Below are 20999 nucleotides of genomic sequence, written 5' to 3'. Positions count from 1 at the left end.
TTGAACTTTAACACCCACAGCCTGGGGGAGGGTCAGCGCTGGGGTCTTCATTGCAGTGGCCATCCAGGGCCCCTGTCCTTTGTCCGGGCTGAATAGTGCTCTGCAGAGCTGCCAAGCCAAGGTATGCAATCTGCAAACCTCTTTTCCTTCCCCCTCTGGGCTCAGAGGCAAAGTCTTCCCTCAGAAATGATGCTTGTGGTGGTGTGCAGCCCTTGGTGGGGCTGTGGGGCCAGAGAGGGTCCCCCACACTGCGTCCCAATCTCCTCGTCTCTCCTTAACAGCAGGGCTCAAAGAGCCGCTTAGGCATTCCCAGGAGCAGAGAGGGACCCAAGCCAGGGCATGCTGAAATGCACAAAGTAGGATTTATCTTCAAAGAAATATTTCCCTCCTTTCTGAGCTCTTTTTATTTTTTTTTTCCTCCAAGGGATTTATTCCTCCTCCTCCCCTCCCCAGGCAGGCTTTGAGGCGTGGAAGCACTTTTTGCCTCCCCACAGTGGCTTTTCAATGGTGGGAGAGCGACTTCTTAGAAAGCCACGGGCCACCCAGGGGCAAAGCCCAGGGCTGAGCATGACTGCACGCCTTGCTGCTGGTGACACTGCACAGCCACAAGCAGGGTGAGAAAACAGCTCTCCCCTTCTCCTGTTGACCACGCATAAGTGTGGAGAGCAGCACTGCACCCCAAACTGGTCATGCTGAGTCTGCATTTTCAGGCTTGACCTGAAGGTATGAGCTCACCGATGCTCCTGACTCCCTCTTTGTGTAAGAAGGTGAGACCTAGGCATGGATATCTCACTGCTGCCATCTGGGATCAACATCTGGCTGGGTGATGGAAGATCTATCTGTGGTCACAGATGGAAGGTTGCTGTTCCTGATCCGTTTTGGGGCTCATTTCTGCCTCTACCTACCTGTATTGTACAGGGGAAGGATGCCAGCTTCCCCAAAAGACTCTCTCCTTATTGGGGGGGGGTACCCAAGACTGAGATAAGAAGTGTTATAACCCAAACTAATGGGTTATATATGAAGTATATGAAGAACTTCAGGGTCAAAACCAGAGGGAGGACTCAGCTGAGGGGTCGGGCACCAGCAGGGCCAAAGATACCGGTGTGTCATGCTCATTTGTTGCGTAGTTGGGAAAGTGCCTATGGACCCAAGAACACTTGGATCAGAATATGCCTGAGTCCAGCCAAAGGCATGGCATTTGTGAAAAAAAAAAAAAAAAAAAAAAAAAAAATCTTTCTCCACCTCTTCTCTTTCTTCCTTATTTTTTTAAAGCGACTATTCAGCTTTATTCAAAACACTCATTTTGCTCCTAGCAGGCTCCTATTGTAGCACCGTGAGACCCTTTTACAAACACAATGATTTCTCTTTGACTGTTTCCACATGAAGCTGAAAGCATTTGTATAAAACCCATTGTAAATGCTCTGAGGCTTGGCCAATAATTTCCTGGGCACACATTTGTTAATGTAGTCTGCAAAGTGCTTTGAAGATGGAGAAAACCAGCTGTAATTTATAATGATGATGAGTATGATTAAACAAGTTTTCTGCAAGTGATTGTGGATTATGAGCCATCCCTGGGGACTGGACATTGAGGACAAACATGCGCCAAATATAGAATCATAGAATGGTTTAAGTTGGAAGGAACCTTAAGACCATCCAGTTCCAAACACCCTGAAAAGGGAAGGGACACCTTCCACTAGACCAGGTGTAGTGGACTGATTACAAGACGGAGTCTGCTTTGCCATTGTCTCGAGCACAGAGTTAAAAAGCCTTGATGCCACAGCCGGGATGCTGCAGGAGCTGAGCTACTTGCAGAAGCTCCAGGAGGCACCTAGCAAACCAGCAGAGGCAGGCAGACTAGCAGGAAAAAAAAAAAAAAAGATGAAAAGTTGTTACAATCAAAAAAACGTGGCAAGGACTTATTCTCCCAAACAAGGTATTCCAGGCAGATTTTGCTTGGGGATTGGGGAACCAACCAATGGATACTCAGGGCCCATCTTGGTATCAGGGGATCTTTGCTTGGATACTGATGAACTGGCCAGTGGGCACCCAGGGGCTACCATGGCGAGGGTGTTTAGTGCCATGACCAGGGACTGATGAGGGGGACTGTTGTGGGAGCTGCTGCCACTCTGTTACCCTGCTGGTTTGTCTCGTTCCTTGGAGGATGTAAGGCGACCAGAGAAGAAGTCCAGAAGAGATCTACGAGCTTGCAAGCCAGTGGCACTTCATGGTGGTGGTAACTCCTGTCCTGTGCTTTTAACAGTTACCCTTAGCTTTTCCCACTTTTCTATCTTCCTTCTTTTTCCCTGCTCTTTTGCGTTACAAAGCAAAGTTAATTATCGTTTTGGGATCCAGCATCTGGCCTCATTTGTGCCTTAATCTTGTTTATGCGAATGTTTTAGAACCTAGTTTCCCTCTGCATCTAAGCGGATTGGAACACCAGGTTGTCAAAGCCTCATCTAACCTGCCTTGAACCCTTCCAGGGATGCGGCATCCACAGCTTCTCTGGGCAACCTATGCCAGTGCCTCACCACCCTCACAGGAAAGAATTTCTTCCCCATATCTAATCTAAACCTGCCTTCTGTCAATTTAAATCCATTAACAACCTGAGCTCTCTTAGCCTGTTTTCACAGGAGAGATTATCCAGCCCTTTAATCTTGAGAGACTCTTGGGAGATGTACCTCGAGGGAATAGAGACACCAAACAGTTTTGAGGGAGGGTCTGGGGAGAGGAAAAAGTGATCTGTGCAAAACTGTATTTCAGCTTTGCAGATTTATTTCCCATGACGGTAACTGTGGTATAAAGTCTGGGATTAAGGTTCCTTTTCTATGCTAAATTCTTATGGCCAATGCCTGGTTTAGTTTCAAGGCGAATAGATCCCACCTTGGAGTGAGGTTTGCTTCACCATGACAGGGGTATGTTTAGAAATGGGGCTGCAGCATTTCCAAATCCATAAAACTCATCCTTAGCCCTAGAGGCTCCTTAAGGGCTTCTCAAATTGACCCCACAAAATCAATTGGTTGCCTTAGAAGGTCTTGCCTTAAAGCATGTGTCTACAGCTGAGGGACCTATGACTGAGCAGGACACACCACCCATTTCCAGCACAGCTCCTTCTGGGTGTCCTCTGTGATGGGAATAAGTGTCTGTGCAACTTTAATAGATGCAGGATTTTGGCAGTATTTGTTTGAAAAGGGCTTGATCATTTGTGTCTGTTCAAAGTGTGGTGGGATGTTCCAAAACACAGGACATGAACCTCGGTGGAAGCCTCTCCATATGTTTAGAAACAGCAGCCACTGCATGTTAGAAGTGTAGTGCAAAAAATGGAGCCGTTATTCCTCATTAACCCTTTCTACATCTACAGCTATTCACTGTTTCCCATGTTAAGCCCTGTTGTTTCTTTCTGCTAATGGCTGTGTTCTCCACCTCAAGCCAACAGCTAATCAGTGCATGAGACATGCTTTGCACATGTTTGTCCCAGGCTGTACATACTCCCTGGCATTCCACAGGGCTTCTAAAGTAACTGTTGAAAGTCTTAGTGATAAATTATGATTATCATCTACCAGGAAAAAGATATAGGGTATATTTTCTATAAGATATTACAACTATCTTTATTTTGTTTGATCCCTTTTCATTTCCTGTGTTAAATTTCATTAATTTCCTGAAGAGAAACTGAAGGCAGATGACAGTCAAATAAAAGGGATCCTGGAGTGGGATCCAGAGGCTTGGGTAGGCTCTGTAAGATACAAAAGTAGGTTTAGGAGATGCTCTTTCCTGATCTTTTCTGGCTAGTGGCAAGATCTATGTGCAGCTTATGGTGATGGCGATCAACCACCAGCTTACCAGGAGGTCAATTTTATTCCTTTGCTTCTGTTGTGTGGTGCTATGGAAGAGTCCCGGAGGAAAGGACATGAAATGATGCCCCAGAGAGTGGTGGGATGGCACGAGAAGTTTCCAGGTTAAGGAGCTGCAGATGCTGGAGAGAATCAGCTCAGGGTCAAGGAATCTCCCTAGCATGTGGTTAGCTTTCTCTCCAAATCCCTTGGAAATAGTGGCATGGGCAAAGTGGGCATCATTCCTTTCTGCTGCCTTCCTACACCGTCAAGATTCTCAGGATAAGCTGGCCGTGCAGGTGTAATTACCATCTCCGTGTCCCTCATATGACTTCTGGTACCTCTGTAAATTATTTTCCCCCAACTGCCTCCTTGCAGCGGACTGGGAAACGCGTTTGTAATATCTGGAAAGAGCCTGCACCCAGAATCCCAGAGCCTCAGCTCCCTGCTCGAGCAACTTCCCCCGTGCAAATCACCGCACCAACCCCGGAGCGAACTGAGCCCCCCGCGCAATCCCCGCGCATCCCCCGCGCATCCCCCGCGCATCCCCCGCGCAGCCCCCGCGCAGCCCCCGCGCCGCTCCCCGCTCGCTGCCGCGGGTCACTCTCGCTCCCCGCAGCGGTTTAAAACTGCCGCGGCGCTCCCGGCTACGCCCACTCCTCGCCCGACCGGCTGCCCTGAACTTCCCGGCCCTGCCAAGGCTCTGGGCTGCTGCTGCTCGGGTGTGCCTGAGCTCGGGAACCGGGAAACCCCCCTGTACGGCCTGACCTGACCCTCATCCCCGGACGTACCTCGGTCGCCGCTGCTGCCTCTGCTGCCGCTTCACCGACCGCGTCTTACAACTGCCTGCGTTGTAAGATGTTGTGTGGGAGAAGCCTGGGTAGATGCCGGGGAAAGGAAAGAAACACTTGAAAGGTCCAAGGGAAAAAGCTATAGGGCAATGCCGAATTTGGCTGCTGTAGCTGTTTACCCCTTGAAGGATGAATGCTCCAACCCTAGAGTGCCAAAAAGGTTTTTGATCCTTGCTCATGCACTGGCCTCTCAAGCAAGCTTCTCTTTGCAGAGCTTTCAGCGTTCAGGCTGTGTGGTTGACTGTGTTGCCTGATTTTTCTCTCCTGCTCCTTCCTCTGTCATCCCCCTCGGCTATTCCCCATGTTTTATCCTCAATCTCTGTGAAGCAGTGGGAAAGGAGCAGCCCTGTCTGACCACCTGTGATTGTGGGGACTCTTATCTGCAAGCAAAGTCTCTGTTTACCAGGGAAAAACCTGAAGTCCCTGGGGTTTATGGAGCAGAAAACCACGTGTTACTGCTTTCATGGCTCGCTTGTTAAGTAGTCCTAAACTTTAGTTCCCTACTGATGTGTGTTTTCCTGCTTGCTCTTTGCTCCCATGGCTTTCCAAATGAATGGATGCAAGTTTGCTGTTTCCCTCCTGTATCCATTTAACTCTGCCTGCTAGAGAAAGGCAGGAATTGCAGATGGTCTCTGAATTTTAAGGGAACTGTGCCTCAAATCTAGATGCAAGTACTGTGAAACTTCTTGCTAAGTCCTGTCAAGGACTGAACTGTTTCAAATCCTAACCTCCTGTCTTTTGGCCTCTGCATCTGCCATTTGTTTCAGTGTTGTTTGTCCCTTAGGTGGTTGTTGGGTCCAATTACTGGGGTCTTATCTTTCTTAGGATCAGATACTTGTGAATTCAAACAATGCCAATACTTGATGTGCTCTGAGGCACTGCAAAATCATCCAGACTTTGGAAAGATGTTGTAATGGCTTCTGAATGCCTTGTCCCTGCTGTAACAGCACACTGGTGTCTGGTGACCAAGCATCAAACTGTGCAACTGTGGGTCATGGAGAACCTGAAGTGTGGCTGAGGAGTAAGGAGGGAGTTTGTGTTAAATGGAGCACAATAACACGAAAACATGGAGATGGACCCAAGGGCAGGAACCAGGGAAAAGAGAAGGAGTGATGTTTGTGTGGAAAGACACAGAGAAAGAGAAGAACGGAGTACCTGGACATATGAACAGATTTTGAGCTGAGAAGCACTTTTCTGACTGTCCTTGCGTCTGTCTTTGTCTTCCTCATCCTCACATGGGACTTGTCATATTTCTTCTGGACTTCTCCTGGAGTTGCCACTGGACTGTTTTCTCATACCAGCTACAGCACAGTGTAAATGCATCACAGATACATGAACGAAGCACAAGACATGGTCGAGGCACTAGAAAAAAGGTGATGCTTGTGTGGACATGCAAAGAAAAGAGTTGTTGGGATTCTTCCTCAGAAGAAACCCAGCAGTCCCCAAAGCTGTGGGGCAGGTGGCTCAAAGGCTCCAATTTGCTAGATGAGCCCTCTGTATGCCCAGAGGGAGCAGGAGAAGCCTCGGATCAAGTAATGATCTGGGGCTTGGCAGAGTGGTTTCTTCTTTGGATTAGAGCTCACTGATCACAGTAGATATGGTATAATGTGTTTAGTAGCCTCCCACTGGTTTCTGGTTGTATTTCTGGATGCACTTTGCAGGTGCCAGCAGAAGGGAGAGCCCAAAGCAGGGGGACAAGTTACATCCTTTCAGTCTCTTGATACTGAAACGTCTTACTGCCATAATGATACTGCTTGGACAACAGAGCCAGCGGGGTTTCAGGGGATGCCAGACAGGAAGGTGTTTTGCTCTTCTTTGGCCAGCCTGATGTTTTCAGGAGAGCCAGGGCTTGGTAGAGGGGGTTGTGGACAGGAGGTTATGTTTGTCTCTCCGTTTTTCTCCAGCCTCCTCTGCGATGAAGGTTCCCTTCCCCAACAATCCCTGGACTTGGAAAGGGGACTTGTTTGGAAAGACTAAGGAAGGAGTTAATGAAATTCTAATTCTAGTGATGTTATAAATACTCTGATGCATAGATGATGTTCTGATGTTGCCCAGTGAAGCTGTGGCTGCCCCATCCCTGGAAGGGTTCGAGACCAGGTTGGATGGGGCTTTGAGCAATCTAGTCCAGTGGAACGTGTCCCTGTCCATGGGAGGAAGGTTGGAACTAGATGATCTTTAACGTCCTTTCCAACCCAAACCATTCTGTGATTCTATGATAAAACTGAGAACACTTTTCTTTGCTGCTGGAGTAGAATCCAGGGTGAATTATTTACGCATTCAGAAGATCAAGGCCAGATGATGTTTGATACATGAGAGAAACTGGATGCTGCATGTATCGAGTAGCCTGTGCTGTGGGTGAATAGGCCTGTCCTGGAGAGACTGTGGGTTCACCCCATCCTGTTTTGCCTACCATGCGCCAAAACCCATGGGAAGTGCATGGAAAATCCCAAATAGCAGGTGACTGTGGATCCCATACAAGGATACTTGGGGGAGGAAGAAATATGAACTGCAAGGAAACACTAGAAAAGCTGGGATTGTTCAGGCTAGAGAAAGTTTAAGGGGAGGCACTGACATGTGAATACTTGAAATATGTAACAGAGGAAAAGTTTAGGCTGTTCACTATATCCAACATAAACAGGACATGAAGTAACATCCTTAGATTGTACTACAGGAGACTAGATATTGGGAAGAAAATCCCTCAGCTTTTAATAGAAAAGCTACTTACAACTAGTTTAGCCTGTCTTGAAGGATGGTGGGATCTCCATCACTGGCAATTTTACGAGGGGTATACTAACACCCAGATTTAATACCTGACATGCTGCTGCAGCCAGTCAGATGATGTAGGTAAGGATCTCCGTTAATCTGTTTTCCTGTCAAACTCTGCTCATAGATAAATATTGATGTGTGAGCCTTGTACCCACACCCAGAAATGCAAATAACAAACTCATGGCCCTCTGACAGTGAAACTAATGGTTTGGTTCAGTGTTTTGAGTTCCTATTGCTGAAGAAAAAGGGATGAGTGAGAGTGGATGCTGTGTTTTGATGATAGGGGAATTCAGATTTTAGGGATCCTTATAGGAGGTTACAAATACTGCAAGCCCATGGCATGTGACAACCTTCTGGTAAGAGCTCTGAAGGTTCAAATATATTCAGAAGATGTGGCTGTTGTAACTTGGTGATTGCTGGGTTTATGCCAGGTGCACTTTCGGCCAGCTGATGAAACCAGCTGGATCAGCTGTCATCTGCATCACTCACATGTGGCATGATGCCCATAGCCCCCCAGCCGTGCTCTGGGAATTCAAGGGCAGGATCACCATCTTGCCACATGAGATCAATTTTTCACTAAGTGGTGAACTGCTGGTGCCAGGATCTGGTACTGCCGAGCTTCTAGAGATGGCTTGACCCCACCATATCCAAGAGTGTGATTCCCTCTGTCCTGGATGGGCAGACACTTCTGTCTGAGGAAGGCATTCAGGACATCGCACACTTAGCACTGTTTAATTAGTAGTAGTGCAAAGTGAAACACCTTTTTTTTTTTTTTTCATTTTCATCCTCTCTTTTTGCACTCCAGCTACCAATAGGCTAGAGCATTTGGAAGGAGTACCAGAGGTGCATTGTTCCTGTTTTAACTTGCATTTGGTGTTTCTGATTTATTCATGCCTTCTGCAAATTGATCAGTTTTTTCTCACTTATTAATGCAACAGAAAAACATCTCTGACTGACTTTGTACTCTAAAGAACTGTATAATGTGGCTTCTTTGCATGTCCACACAAGACTTCTTTTCTAAATCTTTCCTTGCAGTCTTGGTAGTGCCCTGCTGGGCAAAACACTCTTCACTGGCACTAGCCCATGTGCTATTGCTTCATTGTAACTGCATTGGTTGCTATTTACCACCAAGTTCTTCGTTTAAAATTATCATTATGAGTAGATCTCCCACATGTACATCTTTACAGCTAGTCTTTCTATCCTTGAATACCTATGCCAGGTAAAGTTATTTCAGCTAGAAAATATTTTTTTCTTAAGGGATCAGTCTCAGCAGTGTTACAGTTTTGCCAGGATAAGAGAGCTGTGTACCTGAGGGGGTTTTAGTGCCTTTTCTATATGAGGTAGTTAAACTGATGGCATATTTCAAACAGGTCACAGTGATGTTGAATAATTCCCATGGCTTAGCCTAGGCTCAGGTTCATCTGACATAATTTGAAAGTCCACGTGGAGTGCTTAAGTTAATGAATTCATTTTCCAGAGCTCCCTGTATAGCCAAAAGGAGGCAGAGCTTTCCTCAGGGGTGATTCAGAGCACATAAATTACAGCCAGGAGCACCACTGACTGCTGGGGGGATTTGCAATGTCCGTCCTTTTCTGTTAGACATTTCAGCTTGAGAATATAAAATTAGGAGGGGTGTCCTCAGCTGGTCTCAGCATCCTCTTGGGAAAACTACCTCCCCATTTTCTGATATGGAAAGGGGGGCTACAGTCTCCCTGTAAAACTTGTGGTCTTGTTTCAGGAAAAAGATGAGATAACACCTCAGATGGAGGCCAGTTCCACTTCCACCACCCTCAAAAAGCTTAAGTTTGGGAAGCTGAAGGTGGTACGTCGGCGCTTGCTACAGAGGTATGAGCACCAGCCCTTCATCTCCTGCCTGGCTGGGTTCTACAGCTGCCGGTGGAAGCGGTACCAGCGCCAAAGGACAGAGCCTGGGAAATGCTGCTGCAAGATGGTAAATTAGCTCAAAAACAGTACAGACATGGACTTCTGTAAAGGGCCAAGCCAGTCCAAGCAGACAAAGGTTGATGTCATGCCATCAGAGCCCAACATCATTTGGAGCCCACTGAGATCTGTCGGGCTGTTAGATTTTGTACTATGTGCTTGATAAATTGATGTGTTTCCATGGCAAGCTTGTTTTATCTGTGCCACCATGCAGCAACCAAATGTGTGGTAGCAGGGAAGGACTTTGCACCAAACCCTCCTGTCTAGTGAAACATCTCAGAGCCATGGAATCAATTTAAATAAGTAACATTAGGGATGAGTGTGCAGTAAGAATTACAAAGACAACTGCTGCACAGTACAATTTCCTCTCATATGAGGTGGTTAAAATCCTGTTCACTTGGGAAGTTTTGAGTTCTTTCTGAAAAAAAATACTTCTGAGTACACTTTTGAGGTCATTCCCCTGGTCACAAGGGGCAGGGAGGTAATTCCTCTCTGTATTTACTTCAGTTAGAATTCTAATAGCAAGCCACATATTTTAGGAACAGCCTAAAAGCACCTCACATTTCCCTGATTACTTTGGGGTAGCCAAGGCTCTGACCACTTGTCTTTCCTCTCTCTCTCCAGCGGGAATGCCTGTTTTTCCCATTGCTCATTGGAGCTTTCTGCTTTTCTCTGGTCTTTCTATACATGTGGGGTGAAGGGAAAAATGACTACAACAACTTTGACTGGTAAGTACCATCTTTTCATCCTCTCTCACTCCTTGGGCAGATCACTAGGGTGACTGGGAAGGGATGAGTACCCTCCCCAGCATCTGTGCTGCAACAGGGCACTTTATCCATGAAGCAAAGATTTGGCGTTTCAAACTCTTGGTTACAGCATCCAAATTGAAAGTCCAGAGACTTCAGAGGTGCTGAGACTCTGCATTTTGCTTGGCTACAATTTTTAGGTGTGTGAATTTGGAAGAAAGGGGAGAATCATCATCCCAAAAATTGTGAGTGAAAGGGACTAAGTAGCTCTTTCCTTCTCTGAATCCCTTTCTCCTCCCAGCCCCTCATTCTACCTGAAGAAATGTAGTGGCTGGAATTTGAGGCATTGCACCAGCTAACTTGCTGAAAGAGAATTCCATATTCCCAGACTCAAACGTAAGGAATGATCGTCAGAGATTTATGCATGTCCTTTCCTTCTGTATCACGTAGGCAACAGTTATGCAAATCTGGCCTCTAAAACTAAATTAAAACTGCTCATATAAAATGGGAAGGAAAGGTGTAATAAGGTATACTAGTCTGGTGGTTAATGCAATCAGGGATTTTGGGAAAGAGGCTCTTAATCACTTTTTCATGTTACATGGTAGGTTATCCCTCCCTCTTTCTTTGTTTTATTGCTTTGAAAATTTCAGAATTTCAAGGAACAGGGCTCCTCCAGTCCATATGCTAACCACAAACACCGTTACAATATCTTATTGCTTTCTAGGTATAACTATGGGAATCTGGGCTTCTGGTTTCTCTGGTCTCTTGTTATCCTTATACTGGCTTCAATCTTGTTCACATACATCTCACTGTTACTGGTAAGTAATGCTCCTTGTAAACTGACCTTGACTTATAGTCCTAAAAAGGAAACAGACTAAAGCCCACCATACAATCCTGAGACAGTGGATGCCTAGGGAAGATTTGGAGCACAATGATTGTTCATGGTACTTTCTCCTCATATCCACCTGCAAATAACCAGTTTTAACTCAGGGGTCCCTGAGCCAGATAGAGTTTCTGTGATTTCTTTTGATGGTTTGCCTTTGATAAATGTGTCCAATCTCTCCTTGAACACAAGGAAAGCTGAGCCAGCAGTGGCTGGATTTAGATTTAGGGGAAGCTAAAAATTGTTGCTTTGGCAGCAGGGAAGTATGGAGCTCTGAGTCATGTAGCGGTGGTGATACGTCATCACAGCTGAGTTGTTTTTCTAATCCCGGAAAAAAGGGTTCTTTAGAGGAAAAAGAATATTAGCACTGAAGCTACCTTGACTCACTCTGCTTTGCTGGAGGGTTTTCTCCAGGTAGAGACTACAGACATGGTCACAAAGATGCTGCTGAAGTTTAAGCTGAAAGAGGTTCCTGAAATCTTCATTTTCCCAAATCCTATTAAATTTTCTCTTTAGTTCTAATCTGCTGTCTGCTTTGGTTACTGAAAATGCATCAAACCCAAACTTTCCCTAAAATTTCTTCCTACTTATCCCTTTCCTTTGTCTTCTCCTTCACAAGGAATCTCCTAAATAAAGACAGATCTGCACCTGTGTTTCTACCTTCTGCATCCAGAGCTATAGGGTAAGAAATCACTTTAACTCCAGATGCTGGAGTCCACATTCAGTCTCATACCTGCTCCAACTTTCATTTTGAAATGCCAGGTGCTGAGAGTGGGGTTATGGCTTTGTCTCACCTCTGTGACCAAGACAATCACCTTTTATCATCCATTCCTGCTGTTCTTACCCATTCCCTGATGTGTCATGATATACTCAGTCTGTAAATTGCTCATGACAGGGAATGTCTTTTGGCTTTGTCCATGCAGTGCCTAACACAAATGGTTTCTGGGTTCTTTGTCCCTACTGAAGTACAAGTAAATAGGGGTTTTATTCTAGTGCTAGTAATAACCTCCCCCAAGTGATAAATAAGACATCTGCGTGGCCATGCCCACAGCAATGAATAGCATCACAAAAGATGTGGACTGAGATCTGAGTAGGATAAACAGCAACAAGGATTTTGTAACATCCTAGTGGCTCTAGGGTTCAAGGATTATTATATAGCAAAGCCTACCTGCTTTTCCAGTGGCCATGGAATAGTGTGGGTGGTCTGATGGTTACAATGCTACTCTGGGCAACTCGGAGCTTTGCCAGAGATGATCATGTGACAGAGATGCATCTGAGATTGTGCCTCAGCAGGCTGTGGATCTAGAGTCATCCTCAGGATCATTCCAACACCCCATAGCACAATCTAGAAACTGGCTTTACATGATTTGCTGGGCTTGAGTAGCCTGAAGACCCCTGGGGCTGGTGTGTCAGCCTGGTCATGTTCTGTCTGGATCCAAACAGCAGCCAATGTCCAAGCAGTGGACTTTCTTAGAGGAGTTCCATGTCATTGTCAGGGTCAATGCGATGACCACAAACTGTCAGGGCAGGTGATTGGCAATGTAAGGTCAGAAAGGAAGATGGAAGTAATGAAGTGAAACTGGTGTCCTGCATGACTTAGTTCTGTCCTGGTCTCACTCTTTATTTTGTAGATACATCCTCCTTCTCTCCTCAAGCCTCTCAGTTCTGTCTAATGAGGCTAACAACAATTGCCTTCCTCAGAAGGGTGAGCACAGATAAACCTGAAATAAAACAAATAGTCTGAACAGTATTAGACAACGGGAGAAACACTTGAAGATGTTCCTCTGCTCTGAGGACAGCCTCTGCAGTGAAGTTTCATTTTCTTCTTGCTTTCACGAAGCTGTTAAGTGACCTAGCCAAAGTTGTTTGGCGTTTCTAAGGGCACTTGCCCTGATTAATTGCATCACAGTGCCACCATGTCTTCTGTGGCAACACTGCTATATACATCTATGTTGAGTGGCGGTGTTGAGAGGCATGAGGCTGTTCCTTAAATAGAATTAGGTCTTGAAGGAAAGGGAAGCGAGGGAAGTTATCACTGTTGTCATTTATGCTCCCACTGTCTCCAGTCATGAAGGGTATTGTAACAGCTGTGGCTGGATAATGCTCGTTGCAGAAGGGCTCTTTCTGAAAAGGACTCTACCAGGAACCCACCCCTCCACCACTGTTTGCAGAGCTTTCCTTTCATTGAAGGCTTTGATGGACTACCCAGAAAAACACTGGGAACCTCACAGGCTAGTATGTGTAACTCAGCCCTTCCACTTCTAAATAAATCTGTCAGTGTGGGCATTATATGATAGCTGGATTGCTCAAATGTGTTTCAAATAACTGATGGTCAAATAGGTTGCTGCCACAATGGATTATATTCCAAGTTCTGATTGAACAATGCTGGACGGAGACTACTCTCACACTTGTTGCATGAGGGACTGGAGAGCTTATTATTAGAGGCAATATTTTCTTGTGGTGCTTTGCATGAGCATCTGGAAACTGAGCACCCTGATATCTGATACCTGTTGGAGCAGAAAGATTTTATAGCAGCCAGTGGCTGGTCTGGTTTTGTTTTTAAACACCATATTCTTTTTCTTAATGATGGCACCCAACTGGAGCCTGGAAGCCTGCTTCCATGACCTTATTGTGGACCTCTGAAGCACACATGCTTCTGACCACCAGCCACAAGTGGCTGAAGAAAATGCTGCATGAAATAGCACTAGCTGTCTGTACAGAGAAGGTCTCCATCTGCATGCATCATTGTCATTTTTTCAAATGATCAATTCCAATTAATTCAATTGTTTAATCACTCCCCAAGGAGTGATTTAGCCCCATTAGGGCTAGAAGTTAAAGCTGAGGGGTCTAATTATAGAACTGTTCATTCCCAGCAGAGAAGAAAAATCTTTTCTTGTTCAGACTTTCAAACACCAACAAATAGCATTTTCCTCTTTGCAGTTCAACCATGTTTGTTCTTAGGGTTGTGGGGAGCTGACTTGTGAATGTACAAAATATAAGGGTTCAGATATGTTGTGGCCCCTCTATTCATAGACTGAGAGAACTCATATTAACACTGAAATCCAAAAAGTGACTTCAAACCTCCATCCCTCAGAGACTAAGGTACCAGACAAGTTCTGAGTTGCTGTATTTTTGCCAAAAAGTGAATGTAAGGATGTGAATCCAGCTGTTGTGAACATCTGAGTGAGCAGCTGTTCCAGGTGAAGCGAATGTTTAAGTGCCTGCCTCTATGTCCCCATTCGTCAGTGGGGTTCTTCACCCAGAGAGTGGTTGTGCACTGGAACAGGCTCCCCTGGGAAGCAGTTGCAGCACCAAGACTTACAGAGTTCCTTGAGGTCAAGAAGCATCTGGGCAATGCTCTCAGGCACATGCTGTGATCCTTAGTGTGATCCTATACAGAGGCAGAGTATGGACTTTGATGGTCCTTGTGGTTCCTTCTAACTCAGAATATTCCAAGTGTTTGGCTTTACTGTATGCAAGGACCAGGTCTTTGTGTAACATTGCTTGCTGAAAAGGAACAAAGGGTCTATTTTCTTTATTTTTTCCCCTCTGAAATATCTTATTTAAATGGGGCTGACTTAAGATCTCCAGCACTATTTCAGTTCTCTCTGAACTGCTCCCACTGTTACTCATCATATAGGTATAGGATTACATTAAAAGAACTCAGTGTGTCAGGAATGACTTTAAGGCTGATCTGTATTCACTGCTGAGTTTATCATAGAAGCATAAAATGGTCTGGGTTGGAAGGCACCTTCAAGATTACCTAGTTCCAACTCCCCTGTCATGGACAGAAACACCTTCCATTAGATCAGGTTACTCAAAGTCCCATCCAGCCTGGACTTATATCTTGCTTCAAATCAGCATGATCCTGGAAAGAGAGTGTGTTTGTAGATGGGTAGGAAACAACTTACATTCCTTTGCAGTTATGTTCCTGGAGAGAAGAGCCTCTTCCCCTAAGTCCATATGTCCTGTTTTCCTACAATCCCACTATCCTATAATCTGGAGGGAGTTGCATCATAAATGATCCTCCTCAGTGGAGCACTGATGTCTACTAACTGATACTTTTTCTAAGTCCTGATATCTGGTGATACTGTTCCCCAAATTATCCTTTTCAGTGATCAGGAAGCTCACCCCAGCCATTCAGGCCTGTGCATTTTCACAGCGGCAAAGTGCTGCTCCTGGTGAAACTCTAGTCCATGTTCATTGGTTGCTTAGGTCTGGAACAATGTGAAGAAACTCCATCAAAGCCGTGGACTGACTTTCCTCATCCTTGGCTTCTTGGTATTCAAGGCATCTTGGGTTGTCCCCTGTCTTGGCTGGGGTTTGCACCATGCATCACAGGAACCCTCCCTAAGGGCTCCAGCTTCCCATTAGAGGGAAGGAACATGCCAACCACCAAAAAATGGAGCAATTTAATCTCCAGGATAATTTTCTGTGGTCTGAGATGTGCCCTGTCTCTTGCATTCCCTGTGGTTACTGGGGGAGCATTGCCTCTTTTGCTATCTGTTCTGTCTGTTTGTGCTGCTTTGGAGGCATTTCTTATTCCCTGGCCTCTCTGTCATGGTTGATATGCCTCTAATCACAACCAATAATCAGGGTTAGTGCTGTATTGGTTTATACAATAGCTGTTGACCCTGGCCATCAATCCTCTTTCAGTGTCTGTACTCACAAAGAAAAATCACTGAAAGTGAGTACCCCAAAGTGCCCAATTATCTGTTACCCATTAAAAAGTCTTTGATCTTGCAGGGCAGCCTTGACACATGCTTGGCCATTTCAGAAACATTTTTACTGTAGCAATACACATTTCTCTGCATGCACCTGTCCTGCAAACAGCTTTGACATTGTGCAGGAAGATGTAGTGTAAAGTAACTTCCCAATGCGAAAATAATTCCAGAAGTACCTCACTGAACACATGTCATCATCTTCCCGCAGGATGCATTCAATGTCTTCTTGATTTCACAGGTCCTCGCGATGTGTTTGCTTGCAGAAGGTCAGCAGCTGTACCTACACTGGAGTCACAAGGTGGGGAGAGTCAGGGCTTTCTGGTAACTCTAATCTTTGCTTTAAATTAATTGAGTCTGTGGTATTTCTTTGCATGAAAAACCTCTTGGACTATGGGAGAGAAGGAAGAGAGGGAAGAGGTTAATCTTATGAGGATTTAGCTGTCCATAAGAATGATATCTGCACCTGAGCTGATCACTCAAATTCCTTTTGCACTTAGTGGAGGGAAATGAATCCTCTGAGGATATAATTCATCCAGCTGGTCATAGGCATCTAAATTAAGATGAGATGAATCACACTCAAAGAACCTTCTTTCCCCACTGACTCTCAAAGGTGCCTGCAGTGTGACTCATTCAGGTGAAGATGTCTATATTTGACACATCTACATATGGTAACATGAAGTCAAAGGCAAAGTTTCTAGGAGAAGCACAGCATGATTTTCTGTAGCAGACCCCAGCAACAGTGAAAAAAGTGTCTGCTCTCTATGCAGAAGAGAAATATGGCTTTTCCAAGGCATCCTGGTGCCTCATGCCTTTTGGTCTTTGGGTGGTTCTCTGGAAGTGTTCAAGGCCAGGCTGGATGGGGCCTAAGCAATCTGATCTAGTGGGTGGCATCTCTGCCATGGTTGGAGCTAGGTGATCTTTAGGTCCCTTCCAATCCAAATGGTAGAACTCTGTAGTTCTCTAATTCTATTCTATGGTTTGGGAAATGCCACCTGGAGTTTTGAAGGCACAAAAATAAATCCTCAGAGATTTGTTCCTGCAAAGTTACGTGTTAGAATCATCATCCTTAAGTAATTATTTGGGCTATGTAAGGTATTTAAGAAATGCTCCTTTAGCCATGCAGTCTAGGATAGAATGTAATGTGTTTGCAAATCCTGCAGTGGAAGGGAAAAGCTAAATATGTGGATAGTGATCCTGTATTTCTTTATTTGAGTAATAGAAATTGAGAGATCTTTACATCTTTACTGTTGAGAACAGAATTCCAGAAGAACCAGAAAGATGTAGAATAATTTGTAAAAAAAAAAAAAAAAAGGCATTCTTAGGTGCAAGACATTAGGGGGATAGATTATTGGATAGATTATTAAGATGTTGATCCATAGAAGATCCCCTGAAGAATGGTAGGGCTTGGTATAACTTCTGCTTGGCTATAGTTGTCAGCAGATAGATGATGTACCAAGAAGGGCCTGCCATCACCACTGTGCTGATACCAAACTAAACAAGAAGCTGAAGACTAGGCTAAGATGCCTTCTCACCTTTTTGATTGAAAAGTGAACTCTCATCTCTTAATTATGGGAATGTTTGCTGTTGCTGAAGACCGTTGCAGAGCAGTTCAGAGCATAAGGAATTTTTTTTACCATCCTTTTTGGATGTAATTTGTCACTTCTGACTTTAGAAGTGAAGAATTCCACCTGCAGTTTAGGGATTTAATGTGAGCTTGTCACCTAGGCTCCATCCATATCAACAAAGAGAGGCACATTGCATCATACTGCAAGCAGGAATGGATCACCTCTAGAAATTCCTCTTTATGCAATGATTATAGAGGGAGTCCTGAGGGCTGACTTAGTTGTATAACCAACTCTTGAGATCAGTCCTGCCATGCAGAAAAAACAATGATAGCATTGTTGGTCTGGTTTTAGTCCCATTGAATCTCTCTGTCTCTAAACTGGGGAAGTCAATCTCATGCATCCTAAACAATTTACCAAGCTGCCTAAATTAGCCTGTGACTCAGATGGATGGCACACCCTGTGCAGAAATGCTGAAGCTGATTTATGACTCCTTTGTGTCCCCAGATTGGTACGTTTCTTGTCCTGGGCTTCTCTATTGCCTGCCTCTTTGCATTAACTGTACTCTGGGGAGATCACTGGAAAACTGTCCGCCTGTCATTCCAGGTAAGAGAAGTTGGGAAGTCTGTTTGGAAGAACAATGTGTGAATAGAAATATTTTGTGAAAATTGATAGAAGATATTCCGTAGAAGATATTATGGTGGGTGTTTTTGACATGGTTTTCCTGTCAGGGTACGAGGTTGTGAGTATTATTATGACTTAACATTTCCTGTTGGGAGAAAGAAAACCAAGACCTGAGGCTGAGTTTCAAGCTATGTGTCTCAGTTTGCAAAGTTATAGCCTTTTGGTTTTTGTTTGTTTGGTTTTGTTGTTTTTGTTGTTTGGGTTTGTTTGTTTGTGGGAGGGGCTGTTTGTTATTTGGTTTTGTTTTTTCCCCTTAATTTCAGCTGTTCAGGGCAGATAAATCAGACCCCTTTGGCTGGTAGAGTTGCTGGAGCAAGAAGTTTCTCCCTCATCAGATTCTGCCACTACAGCAGACTTAGCATTAGCACAATTTCAGTCTTTTGTGACTCAGAAGAGCTTCATCTCCTAGGGGAAGGACAGCTCTGAGTTTTTGGGGAGCAGGTAGAGAGCGCTGGAGTCAGGTGGGACAACATGATGGATGCAGGAGGTCAGAGTGGTTGGGTGATGCCTCCACAACTCCCATCAGATCTGAAGATGGAGGCAAGAGTTGCCCACTGCTGTTCAGTGTCTGAGCATTCAGGTCCCCATTTGTGTTGGGAAGGAAGAAGTATGCAGCCTTTGGCTACACAGCTGCTTTGCAGAATCCATACCACTCTACAATTCTGTGGTCCCATGTTATTTGGGTCTGTTACTTCTCCCTATGTGGCTTAGTGCTCATGAAGGCTGGAAGAGCAATGCAAATGGACTGGAAGAGGAATCAAAGATGTCATGTTTGTAGGGTGTGGTTAATTGCACTTTCCTGCTCTATAGAGTTTGCTAACCATTGGTCTAATCAGTGGCAAAAGTCATGAGAAACCATCAGCTTCTCCTCCCCCTGACAGACATCAGGGGATGTGGATGAGGAGTAGACACAAGAGAATTTGGGTTCCCCACAGATGCTGTTTATTTCAGGGGTCCATGTCCTTTGAGATGGTCTCCAACTGCTGTTCCCAAAGGACATGAAACTCTTGTAGATGCTGTGTCATATCCATTAGCCCTGCAAATCTATCTCATGTATTCTGGACATCTCAGATGGCACCTCTGTGCAATTGAATCCTAATCCTGCTTCTGGTTGGTGTCAAGTGTCTGAGGCAGACAGTATCACATGCAATAACATCTCTCAATGACTGATGCTTTTTTCCAACCTTTCCAGCTAGCAAGTCAGCATCAGGACTAAGCAATAGGAAAGACTTGTATCTGGATAGTTTTTTTCCCTAGCACGTACCTTAAAAGCTCTCAGTTCTAGCTGCAACATGCACTACAGGGTTCTGATGAGCATGAGAAAATGAGGGATTTGCCTAGTTTTATGAAAAGTGTGTCATACCAACAACCATTCAGAGTCTGTACAAAAACTATTTCTGCTTGGTTTCCAACTCTATTCATGCATTCATGATAACCACAGAAGTGACCCTTAGCTTATGATCTTCTTGTTTTGTCTTTAGGAGTAAAGAAATAAAATCTAATGACTATATAATACATCTGCTTCTCTTATACTACAGTATTTTCATACAAATGTAAATACCACATTTTATCACTCAGGTTTGTTGACATCAGTTTAATGATTTAACTGCAGTGTAGTGATAGCTATTACCTCAGTGGGGTTGGATTGGAATAATTTAGATTGGGTTAAACTGGAAGATGTTCACAGATTATGGCATATCAGTAACGGCAATCATGTCCTCATGGATGAGGATAGTCGTGTCCCCTTCAGCTGACTTAGGAGGAAGGAAAGCAGCAAGAAGCATTCCTCAGCCCAAGGAGCATTCCCTTCTGCCTGGCCAGGGCTACATGTCTCTCCTCCAAATTCTGAGTATTTGGTGGATCCAACACAGGTGTGAGAAAGTGGTTGAACTGCTGGTATCTGCAGCGGGAGCCCATCCAGGTGTAGGGCTGTAACTGTGCTGGGGTTTGTTTCCATGTGTCTCCACAGTTCATCCTTTGACTAAAATGCTTTTCTCTCCTTGCCAGATCACAGCTCCCTATCTCCACATAGGGGCCATCGCCATCATGGTCCTCCTGTCCTGGCCCGTGGCTCTTCATGCCATCAGAGCAGATAAGAAAGGTAGAGCAGCTCTGCTTCCTGCTCTCTGAATGACAACAGATGTATATCAGCATTGGAATAGAGGTGTTCAGGAGCCCTTTCCTCCCACACCTGCACTCCATCTGGAGGAGACTTTTAAATTCCGCATATTCCAGGGAAATTAGCAGGGCCGGGGCTTGGGCTGTGCACTGTCCTGTTTCTGTCCCAGCGTGTTAGTGGTTTGCATATGCCCTTGCACAGTTTTGCCCTATACTGAGGCAGTGACCTGCCTCAAGACAGAGGAGATTAGCAGAGGCAGACATGTTCTGAGTGATGTGTGAAAATCTGTTTAGCCCTCTGCAGGAGAAAGCAGCCAGTGGCAGCTCTTTTGGCTGATTTTTGATTGCTGTACACAGCTTAGCTGTGTCAGAAGGGATCTCCAGTCCAGTCAGTCAAAACCACTTCAGACTAGCACATCTCAGGAGAAGCCAGCTGAGACAGGGGAAAGAGATTTTTGATCAGTTCCTAGTGTTATGTCATGGGAAGTTCCTGTCCACCTCTGGAAGTACGACCATGTGTTGTAAGGACAAAGCCAGATGCCAGGAACAACTGCAGAAAAGCCTGACTCTTGGACTGGCTGTTTTTCTCTAACCTTGTCTTTCCATATAGCCAAAACTGTCTACATGATACCCATCTACAGATGTTATTTGCAATAAAAATCATAGACATAATGGACTGGTGAAAGAATTTTTTTTCCAGTTCAGGATTTTTATTGTTGAACTATAGCTGGGGAGGTTGGGGGAGAATATGCAGGGATCTTAGACATTAAGTAGCATCATGCCTGATGTACTCTTAGCTCAGTCATCATCTTAGTTAAGCCCAGACTCCTTCAGAGCCACTGGCACAAGGTGCAGAGGGGGATGGCACCCATTCAGGAAAAAGATGTTGGTGCATAG

General features: G+C 45.0%; 1 protein-coding gene across 3 annotated transcripts in view; it reads left to right on the top strand.

The window, feature by feature from the left end:
- The window catches only part of GDPD4 (glycerophosphodiester phosphodiesterase domain containing 4), a 36753-nt gene that overhangs the window by 4901 nt on the left and 10853 nt on the right, over positions 1–20999 (top strand). Inside the window, exons 1-7 of one of the 3 annotated variants that reach the window (XM_027899400.1) lie at positions 4459–4680; positions 9183–9395; positions 10010–10113; positions 10856–10949; positions 15977–16036; positions 17808–17906; positions 19992–20085. In XM_027899400.1, the coding sequence (XP_027755201.1) occupies positions 9207–9395; positions 10010–10113; positions 10856–10949; positions 15977–16036; positions 17808–17906; positions 19992–20085 (640 nt within the window). In that variant the 5' untranslated portion in view covers positions 4459–4680; positions 9183–9206. Of the gene's footprint in view, positions 1–4458; positions 4681–9182; positions 9396–10009; positions 10114–10855; positions 10950–15976; positions 16037–17807; positions 17907–19991; positions 20086–20999 lie in introns of those variants that run through there. The other 2 variants (XM_027899401.1, XM_027899402.1) reach the window with 2 other exon arrangements.

The sequence above is a fragment of the Empidonax traillii genome, unplaced genomic scaffold, assembly GCF_003031625.1.
Source record: "Empidonax traillii isolate 1590-97213 ecotype Southwest subspecies unplaced genomic scaffold, ASM303162v1 scaffold665:size397641, whole genome shotgun sequence".
NCBI classification, from domain to species: domain Eukaryota; kingdom Metazoa; phylum Chordata; class Aves; order Passeriformes; family Tyrannidae; genus Empidonax; species Empidonax traillii.
This window is presented reverse-complemented; position numbering and strand designations above follow the sequence as displayed.